The sequence below is a fragment of the Pezoporus occidentalis genome, unplaced genomic scaffold, assembly GCF_034315485.1.
Source record: "Pezoporus occidentalis ecotype Australia unplaced genomic scaffold, CSIRO_AGI_Poc_V1 ctg275, whole genome shotgun sequence".
Taxonomy (NCBI): domain Eukaryota; kingdom Metazoa; phylum Chordata; class Aves; order Psittaciformes; family Psittacidae; genus Pezoporus; species Pezoporus occidentalis.
In genome coordinates this window covers 83,121-95,284 of record NW_026914664.1, presented here as the reverse complement: position 1 = coordinate 95,284, position 12,164 = coordinate 83,121, and the positions used below count along the sequence as shown (strand labels likewise).

General features: G+C 45.5%; 1 protein-coding gene across 12 annotated transcripts in view; it reads left to right on the top strand.

Moving 5' to 3' along the window:
* The first annotated feature begins 3,239 nt into the window (after nt 1-3,239).
* Nucleotides 3,240-12,164, top strand: part of RUFY3 (RUN and FYVE domain containing 3) — a 46,788-nt gene continuing 37,863 nt past the window's right edge. For 7 of the 12 annotated variants that reach the window (XR_009966027.1, XR_009966026.1, XR_009966028.1 and 4 more), the window contains exon 1: nt 3,240-3,576. Coding sequence is in view for 9 of the 12 variants with exons in the window: in XM_062624954.1 (XP_062480938.1) it covers nt 3,264-3,576 (313 nt within the window). In the remaining 3 variants the exon portion in view is untranslated. Of the gene's footprint in view, nt 3,577-7,662; nt 7,813-9,269; nt 10,157-12,164 lie in introns of those variants that run through there. The other 5 variants (XM_062624958.1, XM_062624961.1, XM_062624959.1 and 2 more) reach the window with 5 other exon arrangements.

The following is a 12,164-nucleotide window of genomic DNA, read 5'->3' as shown; positions in this document are numbered from 1 at the left end:
TGTGTGCTCTGCTCATTTTCTCCAAGCAAAATGTGCTTCCGTAGGTTTTTATGTCAATCTTTACACTCTAGGCCTGTTTATGCCAGGATTGTGCTGTTAATTGCAATTCTGAAGCAATTCTGTTGAATTTCAAAGCTGATTATTAAAGGGGGAGGTAGAAAAACAATTAACTTAAGCTGGGAACAGAAATAAGGAGACTTTTTGTAGTCCTTTTATGTCCTGGATCCATGGGATGCAGAGCTATGCATGGTGATTTCAGAGGGAATTCTGGTATGGTAGGTAGGGGTATAGGACAAAACAGTGAAATGACAAGTTCTGTTGATCTGCATGTTTACCCTCTGCTGCTTACAGGCCAAAAGGCATCTAAATGCTCCATGATTAAAAAAAAAAAAGATTGCTCCACAGAAACAAACTGCAAAGCATTGGGAATCAGTCCCTGCCATAGAATTGCCTGGGTCATGCAGACAAAGTTGAGGCTTTCTTCAAGAGGCTGCTGAATATGTCTTCTCATTTGACAATGCTCTCTGCACCTTGGTGGCCTTAGGTGAGATGTGAAACATATTAGCTGTGCAGATAAAGATATCCTTCACCTGTGCTTTCTTGTCTTCCCTTACTGTGAGCAGCAACCAACAGCGTCTTGCTTTTCCCATAGAGAAATGCAAGGCTTAGAGCTGGTTCCAGCCTTAGCAAGGAGGGAGACAGAGCTTCCCAAAACTGCACTTTGTATTAACCCTGTGTTGGGATCATGATGGAGGCCACCACTGATAATGCCAAGCTATGCTCCTGACGTCAGTAAAAAGGTAACATGCTAGATAAAAAGCAGCTTTTTCTGGTGAAGAATGGTGTGTAACAGTCATCACATGGGATGAGAAGAAGATCCAGCAGATCTCAGTACAGCACTTGGCCATGTACGTTTCACACTTTGTACAAAAATTAAAGGCTGATGATGGTTTGTAGATCTGCAGTCAAGCTGTAAGTATCCACGGCAGCTTTGTGGTCCCTTGAAAAGCTTTAGGCAGCTGGCATGAAAAATTCTGGCAACTTCCATCTGAGCAATAAATAAGAGAAATACTGAATTAGTGCACCATCACAGACACACTCCCAAGGAACATAGTGATTGAGGCCATACGGAAGAGGGAGCTCAGTGTTTTGGCACATCCAGCACAGGAAGCCAGCAGATGGCCCAGCACTGTAATTAAGATTAACCACAGCATTAAGTTCAGTTGGTTAGTTCAGAGATTGGACAAAGCCATGAACAGCTCACTCCTGTATGGTTTTATGAGTGAGTGATTGTGGGAAGGCTGTGAGTATGGCCATGTGAGGGAAGGCACTGTGATGTCCTAAGAGATGCTTCTTAGAGGGATGTTTTGAGCTGAAGGGAAATCCTTGGTGCCAAACAGGTTTTGAAGATCCCTGTGAAAATGGACACATGCAAATAAGGGGAGGACCACGGATGATGGTCAGGAAAATAAGTGAGAAGTGGGGCAAGGTTGTGGTTAATGGTGTTTTGGGGTTGGGATTTTTTTTGCTTCCAGCAGTGCTTCTGGATAAGGTTCTGATACTGCCAAGTGACACTGAATGGCACTTGTCCTCACCAGGCTCCTGCTTAGTGAGTGCTGGCTGCTCTGCTCAGAAGGGGTTGGTGGTGGGGTCTGCCTCAACAGCACCTAACACAGGTTAGCATTTAAACACTCGGGCAACAGTCACATCTCACATGAGTTGGCCCACGTGGCTGTGGAGATACCTGCTCCTGCATTGTTACAATGCTTCAAGCAAGCAGATGGAAATTCAAGAGACAGTCCTTTGTGCACTTAAATGTGAATTATTTGTGTTTAAAAAGCACATAGGCAGTGTGCAGCAAGCTCTAAGGAGAGGTAGAAGGTAGTCTGTTGTCTTTATACACATGGCAAACAGTCCTTGGTGGGCGATCAGCATCTAGAGAAAGCCTGGGTTGCCTTTGGAAGCATGGGCAGAAAAAGCACAGTGGCAGAGAGGTGGACAGTGCTTTTCCTGAATCACAACCTGAAATTTCTATTGATTCAAGGTAAGCAAAATACATTGAGTAGCTTATACAGAAATACTCCTGCTGCTGCCTTAAATTTTGTCAAGTCTTTCCTCATTGTCTTCCATAATACTCCACCACAGTCTGGGTGTTATTTCATTCTTGCTAACACTGGAAAATTGAAATTCAAACATTCAGCTTTGAGATTTGGAAAACGAGTTAAAGCATCTGTTAAATTAGTTGCAGCAAAGCAGCAACATGCTTCAGCTTCACCACAGGGCACTGAATGCAAAATATTCTTTAGAAACAGGCAGATTCGTGTTCTCCCTTCTTATTGACAGCACTACAGTCCACAGCAACTGCCCTGCCTTAATGAGAAGTCTTTATTACTGTCTTCAGAGAAATAATCTCCTAAGTGAAATTCCAATTGGCATGGTCGATGTGGTAGTTGTGATAGTAAGGAGTATATTTGGACCTTGTATTTTCACCTTTTGTCAGAGAATGTGAAAACGTTGTTGATGGGATCTTGCCCTTGGGAAGGTGAGGGGGAGGCAGGATGTGGTGCAATAGCTTTTCTTTGTGGGTGAGTTAAAGCATGTGTGAGTCCAACTTCCTTGTTGCCGTGTGAAGGGGTTTTCTTACGATTAACATCTGTGTTTCCCTGTGCAGGCTCTGGTCCCATGAAGGCATCTTTACATGTACAAGGCTGCTGCTTCCTTCCTTCTGGGCCAGTGTAGAAACAGACAGTGAAATACAGGTGATAACATTTAATTGGAACAGGGCGGGTGGTGGTTGTAGCAGGGTGGAAGGTTTATGGTAGAAGCTGAGGTAGGTTCACCTTGGTTTTGATAAAGCGGGAGAAAGATGAATTGGCAGCAGTGACAAAGAACGTGTTAGGGTATGAGGCTGGAGGCAAAAAAAATCTCTCGGGAAGAAGGGTAGACACAAGGCTCTATACCGCGTGGAGTTCGGTTGCCCGGTTTTAGTCAGTCTACGGTGAGCCATCCTTCGGGGAGCGGAGGCCTGCTGCCCCGGGCAGAGGGGAGAGCTCCTGCCAGGAGCAGGGCCGGTCTGGGGCCGCTGCAGTCACGGCACCGCCGGGCTCCAGGCGGCAGCAGGTGGGCGCAGGTCGGGTCGGGGCGGCTGGTGTAAGGGGGTCGCCGCAAGAGAACCAGCCGCCCCTCCCCGCAGCGGGCGAAGGCGGACCGAGGCGGGCCGCGGCCCTGCTTCCCGGGCGGGGCGGGGCCGGGCCCTGGCGGCGATGGCGGAGGCGGAGCGGGCGTCGCTTGTGCCGCCGCTGGCTGAAAGTTCCCGGGACGGGGACCTTGCGGAGCTACCTCCCGCCATGGAGCGGCGGGACGAGCCGGGAGAGGGGGTGGCGGCAGCGCTGGAGGAGGAGGAGGAGGAGGCGTCGCCTGCCTCGCCGCCTGTCTCGCCGCCGTTCTTCCTCCTCTACCCCGGCCATGGAGGCGCCGCCGCCGCCGCGCCGCGCGGTGTGTGGAGACCCCCGGCGCCCCGCGGCGGAGACCCCCTACCAGTGCTCGTGCTGAGCTATCCGGGGCCGGCCGGAACCCGTGAGTAGCAGCGGGGCTCCGGCTCCTCCCCTGGCGGCGGGAGCTTCCCTCGAGGCGGGGTGGTGCGTGCGGGGGGGGGGGGGGCGGAGGTGCCGCGGCAAGGCTGAGGGCCGCCGGGCGAGGCGGGGGCTCCGACGGCGATTGGTGCATGGAGCGGTGCCCGTGAGGTTTTGAAGGCACCCTGCCTTTGGCTTGGGGTGTAGTTATGTGGTGGGCAACACCCGCTGGGGCATCCGCCCGGTGCTGGCATCGAGGGCAAGCCGAAGGCGGGGTACTTGGCGAGGCTGAAGTGTGTTGCCGCCTGTGGGGCGGGGTGGATGGGTGGCAAAGAGTTTTCTGCTTTGTATGATTGCTTGTGATGTTCTTGCGGTGTATTTGGGTAAGCCGGAGTACTGTGAAGTAGGTGATGTGTTTTAAAACCAAACAAAAACTATGTGTATGGGTGCATATAGAAGAGGTCTCCCCCCTTCAGCCCATCCATCTTGAGTGGATAGCTGCAGCTTCTGGGCTTGGGCCAGGGTGTGGGTAACCCACCTCTTTGCCTTTGTTGTGTCTGCTCCTGCCTATATCCCAGGTGAGTGTTCACTCACGTATTCGCTGATTATTTGGGGAGGGTATCTTTCCTTCTCTCTCACCCTCCTCCTCCCTCTTCATCCCCCCACACTCCAGCAGAGCACTAGCCTGTGAAGGAAAAGTCCATTTCTGTAATGCCAGTAGCAGGTGAAATGACCCAGCTTTGCTTTGAGCTACATGAAGGGCTGTCTCTGATAGCAAACTTTTGTTCGCAGTCCAAAACACCCCCCCCCCCTCCATGAGTTGGTTAAACTGACAGCGTCCTGTCAAAACCTTCATTATTACTTCTCTCCCTCCTGTCAGGAAATCTTTACTGAGTGCAGTCCTGTGATGTGTGTGCAAAGTACCGAGCTATTTCTGACAGATAATAAGCTTTTAAGAAAAATATGTAACCTTAGCCATCATGCTTCTGCTGTTCAAACTTCGTTGTAAGAAGGTTTCTGTGTAGATGTGGCAAAACTGAGGCATTGAGGTGGGCAGCATTGGTTCACAAGGAGTTAGTGTAAAACTTCACTTGTTGGGCAACGCTTTATCCCTCGTGTGAGCCTTGTTCAGTGGCTGTACGCTTTGTGGAAGACCCTTATAAAATAAATGTACGCGTTTCCTTGTTCTTTGCTGACCCTGAGGTAACAGATGTCTGTGCAATATCCTATGTCAAAGCCTCCTCAGGAGGCATCAGTGATTGATGTGGTGATAGCAGTGTCTGAAGGGAGCATAGATCATGGTCTGCTTGCATGGTGTCTTGGAATCTATTTCTCCCAGGGCAGACTCTGTAAGTAATTTTTTTCATCATGTCTTGCTTTTTTTGTTGCGTTTTCTTTCCCGGTTCTCATGTCTGTAAGAGCATTTATCATTGAGTAGCAGGAGCAATGGATTCTGCTGCTGTCTTGCTCATTCACTTGCTGCTTTGGGTTGACCTTAAAGCAGTGGGTTGAACTTCACTCAGGAGCAGACAGTATGTTGTGTGCTTAAATGTTGACACTAATCCTGGCTACCTGTAGAATAATGTGGCCTTACAGGTATTATCTCTTCTTGTATCTCCTATAAATGACAGTCATTCTGTGCAGTGGTGTTATTCATGGTCTGGGTTATGAAGACTGTCATGTCTATGCTCTGCTTCTCCTTTTTCCACAGTAGCACCTGAAGTGATTCTCCATGTCTGCTTCCCTTGATCCTTCAGTGCTGGAATTACTTTAAGAGTTAAGATAAAACAAGGAGTGTAAAGAAGGCTTTTTGCAGCTTGTGTGTATATTAAAAAATCCCAGTGATACACTTCATGAATACTAGTTCCCCTCTATGTAGCTGTGAAATGAAAGAACAAATGCAAGTGAAGGGTGTTTCCTGCTACATCCCAAGTTCCTCCCTTCAGCACCTGAAGGCTGTTATTTCCATGATTACTAATAAAAATAATTACTATGTATTGGCATTTGTGTGTTATAGTGGAGGTAGAGACCAACGCACCAAAAAGTCAATACTTGAGAATATTTTGGAGGCTTGTTTAATCTTGGGGTTTTTCCTGATCTGACCCAATGCTTAAATTGTTGTCCCTCAAGAGGTCTTATGACAGGATTGAAGGGTACTTTCAGCTGCTTTTTAGATACAGGTGTTTCCAGACAGACAGAAGGAACGAGAAGATTTACTTAAACATGCTGAGCTGCAGGAACTACAGTGAAAGCAACTTGATTATGCTGGCTTTACAAACAAAACCAACCAAAAAAAAAAATCCTGCCAAAATAATTCCTTGCTTTCACTGAAAGCCTACCAGATACCATGATACTTCAAGTAGAGTTTTCCTTCCTCTTTTTTAATGGTATCCTCAATTAGGGGGTTTACTTGAATTCTTAAATAATATCTCTGCATTTCACAGTAGGGAGACAAAAAGCAGTTTGTCATTTATTCTAGAAATTAAGGAATTGTGTCGCTGCTTTTCAGGCTGTTAAACTTTCTTTTGCCCACTTACGTTTTTAGCATGCAGGGTTCAAAGTGCTGGTGTTATTTGAGGTAATATATGAATCTGTGCTGACGGAAGAGTCAGAAACGGGCTTTGCAGTGTAGATGCTTTGTTACTAATTTTAGATTATATTCCACCTAAGAGATTGCCTGGAGAGAGGCTATTGGAAGAGCATATGATTTGTGGAGTAGCAGCTCTGTTGGTTCGTGAAGCAGGCACAGCCCTGATGCTGTTTGTAGTTGTCACAACTGGTAATGCCATTGCTGGATGGCACGTTGATGCGAAGTTGAAGCTGAAGTGAAAGAGCAAAAGTCATGTTCATAGGTTTGCTAGAAGGAGGTTTTCACATGTCAGGCAAGAGCATGGGCAGAAAATAGGAACATCAGAATTGTTTCCCTTAGAAATTGGGAGCTACCTTACTGGACCAGGCTGCCAGGCTTCTGGGTCTGATAGAGCAGTGACAAACAGGTTACAAGCATTAGGAGAACTTGGAGGAATCTGCTCACGATTCATATTTGTCAGAGGCTGCAATATAAAGACTTGTATTTCTTCATAGTCTGAAGTAATACTCTCATCTGCCAACACTGGCACTTTGCTGTACGGCTGCTTTGGTATACACAGTGATGGGGAAAGTTTTATCGTAATGTCTGAAGTTCAGCTTGCTGGCACTGGAGGTAAACGTACACCCAAAGGTGCCCCTTGGAGCCCAAAAGGCTGTTTGGGAATTTGGTTTTTATTGCTTAGATGATTCTAAGTTACTCAGCTTTTGAAACTAAAAATACTTCACAGTACAGCTGAGCTTTCAAATCCTGGTGGCTGATGCAGTGCATTGCTCTCAGGTGGTTATTCTTAAAATTACAACAAAGTCAATCTCTAATTCTTTAATCATGAAAACCTTTTTGCAAAAACTGCCTTGTTTTGTCATCTAGCCAAAGCCTCCGTCTGCTTTTGCCAAAGTGTGGCTAACATGAGGGTTTTGTAAGACCAGCCAAAGCTGTCTGACTCGTTTGAGAAAGTGGTTCTTTGTGAATAACTCCTCTTCATATATACCTGCATTTGGTTTTCTTTCATCCGTGGACCACCCCTTGAATCCTGATGGAGTTTTATCAGTAGGCCTTGAGCTGGACAGTAGTTTTATCAAAGAAATTATGAAAATACAAATATTTGATACCTTTCTCTTTTTTTCATCAGTGTTTCTAAGTATATCCATGCTACATATATTTTTTTTTTTTTCTTACAGGACTAGAAGGTACAGTTTTAGAGAGGTGAAGTAGCTCTGTTTTAAGGTGGCAATTATTAAGTGGTATGTTGTGTCCAAAGCTTTGTTTTAAGAAAAAAAATCAAACTAATAAACTGAAATTATTTGAAGTTGGGAAATTATTTTCCAAGTCCTTTAAGTATCCTTGTGGAATATTTGCAGCAGGAACTTGGTGTAGAAGAGCCTGAAAATAGAACTGAGGTGGACAGGGCAGACTGGCTTCATTTATTTCTTCATGTTAAGAAGTAAACTGTATAAAAGAAATCCAGTGGAAGTTGAACAGTTACTTATTTCTTTTTAACAGAGCTCTGCTGTGATGCTGTGATTCAGCTTGCCAGTGCTGAGTTCAGTTGAAGACCTGCGCTGTGAAACGGGAACTGCTGGGTCACACCTAATGCTGTTTGCTTTTCTAATTGGTCCAAACAAAAAAAGAATTAAACTGTCTGAGGATTAGGTATGTTGGACACCACCTTACACAAGGCTTATTGTACTATGTTGATTCTAAGGAGTTTATCTTGATCATTTGCTGCTTGCTTAGGCTTTTTTAAAAGGTTAGCAGGAGGGACCAGCTGTTCTCCTGTAGCTGTTTGTATATGGCGATTTCCACTGGTTTAAGAGCAGTGAAACTACAGGTTGTCATTTATGACAGGATGTATAAATATCACAGGAGTTAAAATGCTGTCATCATAGTTTATAAGCCCCATTCTCTCTCAGGGAGGAGGAACAATAGTAGCTGTTGTCGTTCATGAAATAACTCTCCTTTGCATCACTAATAACACACTGCATGGCTCTTTGTTTGCTTTAGTCTGAGGGGGGGAAAGAGTTGCTGAGTCAAAATGTTATGCACTGAGCAGGAGGCTTTCACTAAAAGCAAATTCTTCCTCTTGCCTGTCAGAAATGACAGCTCTTAACCCTTTTTGCCAGTGTTAGGAGGTTATTACGTAATGGGTGCTTTTCTTCAAAAATTTGTATGCACTGGTACGCTGAACTCTGTCAAATGATCAGGTTTTGTATTGCACAACCTTAAGCAATAGATGTACATCTTTGTATTTCTTCAGGGAAGAGCAAGTACAGAGAATAAGGTCCAATGCATTAATCATTCATGTGTTCCTATAAATATACTGTTCTGGTCAACAGTCAGCCTTGTCCAAATTTAGCTGGGGGGACTAGGCGTTAATTTCAGGTAGATGCACCGTATCTGCTCTCCGTAGGGGTACTAGAGCCACGCAGGAATCAAGATAAACTAATTTAGTGTTGCCTGATGTCACAGTTCAGGTGGGTGGTGACACTGTGTCCTGTGCCCTGGTTAAACAGTGACCTCCGGAATAAGGAGGGTGTCTGTGACCTGGGACCTCTTGTCCTTCAGCGGTGGCTTGGGGAAACGGAGGTGATGGAGCTGGCTCTGAAGCGACAGCAGCACAGTGCTGTCACCTGTTTTTGAGTCATTGAAAGCCTGTTTGTCTGCCTGTCTGCCTGCAGGGGCAATACTTCATCAGCCTCACCTGAGCTGTATCAATTTTCAGATGAGGTTTTGAAGCGCTGAAATTCTGTCATGAATCTTATAGATGTTTGTGGTATTCACCCTCATTGTTCTTCTGTGTGCATGTGCCCTCCTAAAAAAGCTTAATCCTTGACACTGAAGTGCTTGGAGCCAGGTCTTTTTTCCCCCCCCTCACTGTTTCCCTGAAAGAATAAATCCGTCTGAACATTGTTCTGTGTGTGGGAAATCTTAGCTCAATGGTACCCTTTGGGAAGGTAGCGCGGCGACTAAAATACAAATTGTGACTTCCACATCTACTATGAAAACAAAGGTGGTACTTTAATTCCTGTAGTGGCATCCAGGCATGCGGAAGGAATACAAATGTGGCTTTGTATTCCTCACGCTGCCAGTCTGTGCCTCTTTTGTAGTGTGGAGATGAAGGATGAGAAACCTGCATGTGGCCTTATGCTTGCTCCCAAATGGACTAGCACAGCCTGATGAGAAGGTGCTGTGCATGAAGAGAGCCTAATTGCTGTCCCTGCATCAGCATCCTGGGAATTGCTTGCCCTCCGCTCGGAGCAGCTGATCACATGAGCCTGATTTTTCAGTTCAGTTCATTAGTCAGCCATTTTGGTCACCACCCTGTTCACTGCGCACAGCCAATCCTGTCGGCACTCCGGCTTTGCTGGGAGAAAGAGACCAGCAGTGTGATTCTGGCAAACCTGGATATCCATCTCTGCATTCTTTCTTTGTTTTTGCTTGGGTAATCAGCAGAGGAAGCCATTCTTTTTCCTTGTTCTGCTTTGCTTTTTTTTTTTTTTTAATATATTTTTTTTTTCCTTGTTTTTTCCCACCCCCTGGCTTTGATGCAGCAGCCAGGTCTCCTGTGGTTGCTTAGGATCAATAGCCTCTAGCACAGCTGAAGACGACAACAGTTGGTGGCAAGAAGGGAGGAAGAGAGGAGCCTGAAGGAGCAGCCTTTTTACCTTGCTTTATATATGAAAAGGCCAGAGCACCCTGTGCGACCCTGAGCACATCTGTCCTTTAACAGCAAGGTATTTCTCATTTTCTTCTTCGGAAGGCTTTTCAGTCCTGATTTTTTCCCCCTGTTCCTGTTGTTGTTGTACCAGCTGAGTCATCATGTCTGCTCTGACGCCTCAAAGCGACATGCCAACCCCCACCACAGACAAGATCACTCAGGCTGCCATGGAGACCATCTATCTTTGCAAATTCCGAGTGTCGATGGATGGAGAATGGCTCTGTTTGCGCGAGCTGGACGACATCTCGCTGACACCTGACCCAGAGCCTACCCATGAAGGTATGGTCCGGTTCCCTGCCTTGGGATCCCTGCACCCATCGCATTCTTACAGACGAGGTAGGAGGTGTGTCTCCTGGATGAGATGCTCTCGTCTTGCCTGGAGAACCTTGGACACCGTTTGACAAGTTATAAAGCCACACTGGTGCTTTGGACTGCTCTTAGATTTTGCTGTGTCTTTCACAGTCCCGCCCCCCCCCCCCCCCGAGAGAGATTCATGCTTAACTGTTAGTATTTTTTAAGATGTATCTGGAAAGATCAGCTTTGTAGGTCTCAGGAAGGAAGATGACCGTGATGTGTGCTTAGTGATACATTTCATCACAATTTTACTCTTAAAACAGGGCTTATAGCTTTATTAGCTGCCAGCTTATACAAATGGAGCACATTGGCAAAACACAGCCCTGTGTCTGCATATGGTCGGTGGGTAGTTTTTGGAAAGCCGCAAGTGATTACGCAGTTCGGCCCGTTGTCAGGTGATGATACCATCACACATCTGCTCGCTCACTTCTGTTGAGTGTGCCAAGTTTATACTGTCTTGGAAGCCTGAAAAGTGTTACGTATCTTGCTTTCTCCTTGAAAAGGGCTTTGTTATCTGGGTTGTGGGTAAGAGCACTTTAATACCACCAGGTCATATAAAATGAGGTTTGAAAGTTTTGTGATACTAAAAACACAAGAGGTCATACATGCATTGCTCTACCAATAAAAAAGTGGGGAAGAAGGAGGTTTGGTGTATTTCTGCTGGAATTTTGGCCAGTAACCAGTGCTGTCACCAACACCGTCAGGTTCTAAGTGCCCTTTTGCTGGATGCTGAGTGTCTTTGGGTCTTACAGTGAGAGGGCTCCATCTTTTTATGTGTGACCCTTTTCCTGTAACTACTGAAGTGTCACTCCACCAAGTAGTCTTGCTTGACCCGTTTACTGGCTTGTTAAGTCAGTAATGTCTTATATTGTTGTCTTGCTGGATAAGGTAACTTAAATTGTGGTAAGGATCTGAGCTTTAAAATTAGTTCCCAGGTGATAATTTAATTCCTATTTGACAGCTGCTTTCAGTGGTGGCAGCCCTTGGCTTTGGATTTGCTTGCCAGATTCTTAGTCACGCAGTGGGATACTAGACAGAGGTTTCAAAAGCAGAGCCTAGTGCTCCCTTGGAAGCATGTCCTGAGATTTCAAGGGGGGTGCTGTAGGCACAGGAATGCAGAACCAGAGTAGTGAGCAAAGGGTGAGCCAAGGATGCAGTAATTCAACTGTCTTACTCTTGTATGGGGCGCAGACCATTTCAGACCTTGCTTGGTCTCATCTAATTTTGGACTGAAGTGTTTTGGGTTTTTGAACAGTACATTCTAGTATAGGTGGAATGATTTTTATATATTCTCTCTACCTCTTTCATAAATGGTACCTACTCTCTTGGCTTGTCACATTATAGTCAGTAAATGGCCTTCCAAGCAGTCTAGGGCTCTTCTCTTAGTATTGCCTGGAAAACCTTGCAGTCACACTGTGAGTCAGTCCTGCAACTCCTTGTTTATTGTATGCATCTCTTTCCTATCTGTTTGCTTTCTTGCTCTGAGCAAATTCATGGGGAAAGCAGGCTTGGCTGAATCCAGTGTCTGTAATGGAGCTTTTCTGGGTTGCCTTACTGAAGTATGCTGAATATTCAGTGTATTGAATATATCTGTACACTTCAGTGTACAGTTTTCCCCCTGGGTTGCCTAGGTAAGCAATTCTAACACTAATACTAGACTAATCATTCCCCAACTAGAAAAATAATTGGTTTTAAAGCTTTAATTACAGTCACTCTCTTGCAAGTACCATAAAGGGTTAGAAATCAGCAAAGGGTTAGTATTTGCTTATTTCATTGCCATTATATTTAATTCTATATAAAAAACTGAATAAAGAAAGCTGTATCATAACGACCTTTACAGAGATGCTTATACATTCATAAATTAAGGTTGCTTGTTGAAAGGCTGTGAGACTGGTTATTTTGGGGAAGTGAGGGGTGGTTGAACTCAAGTCAT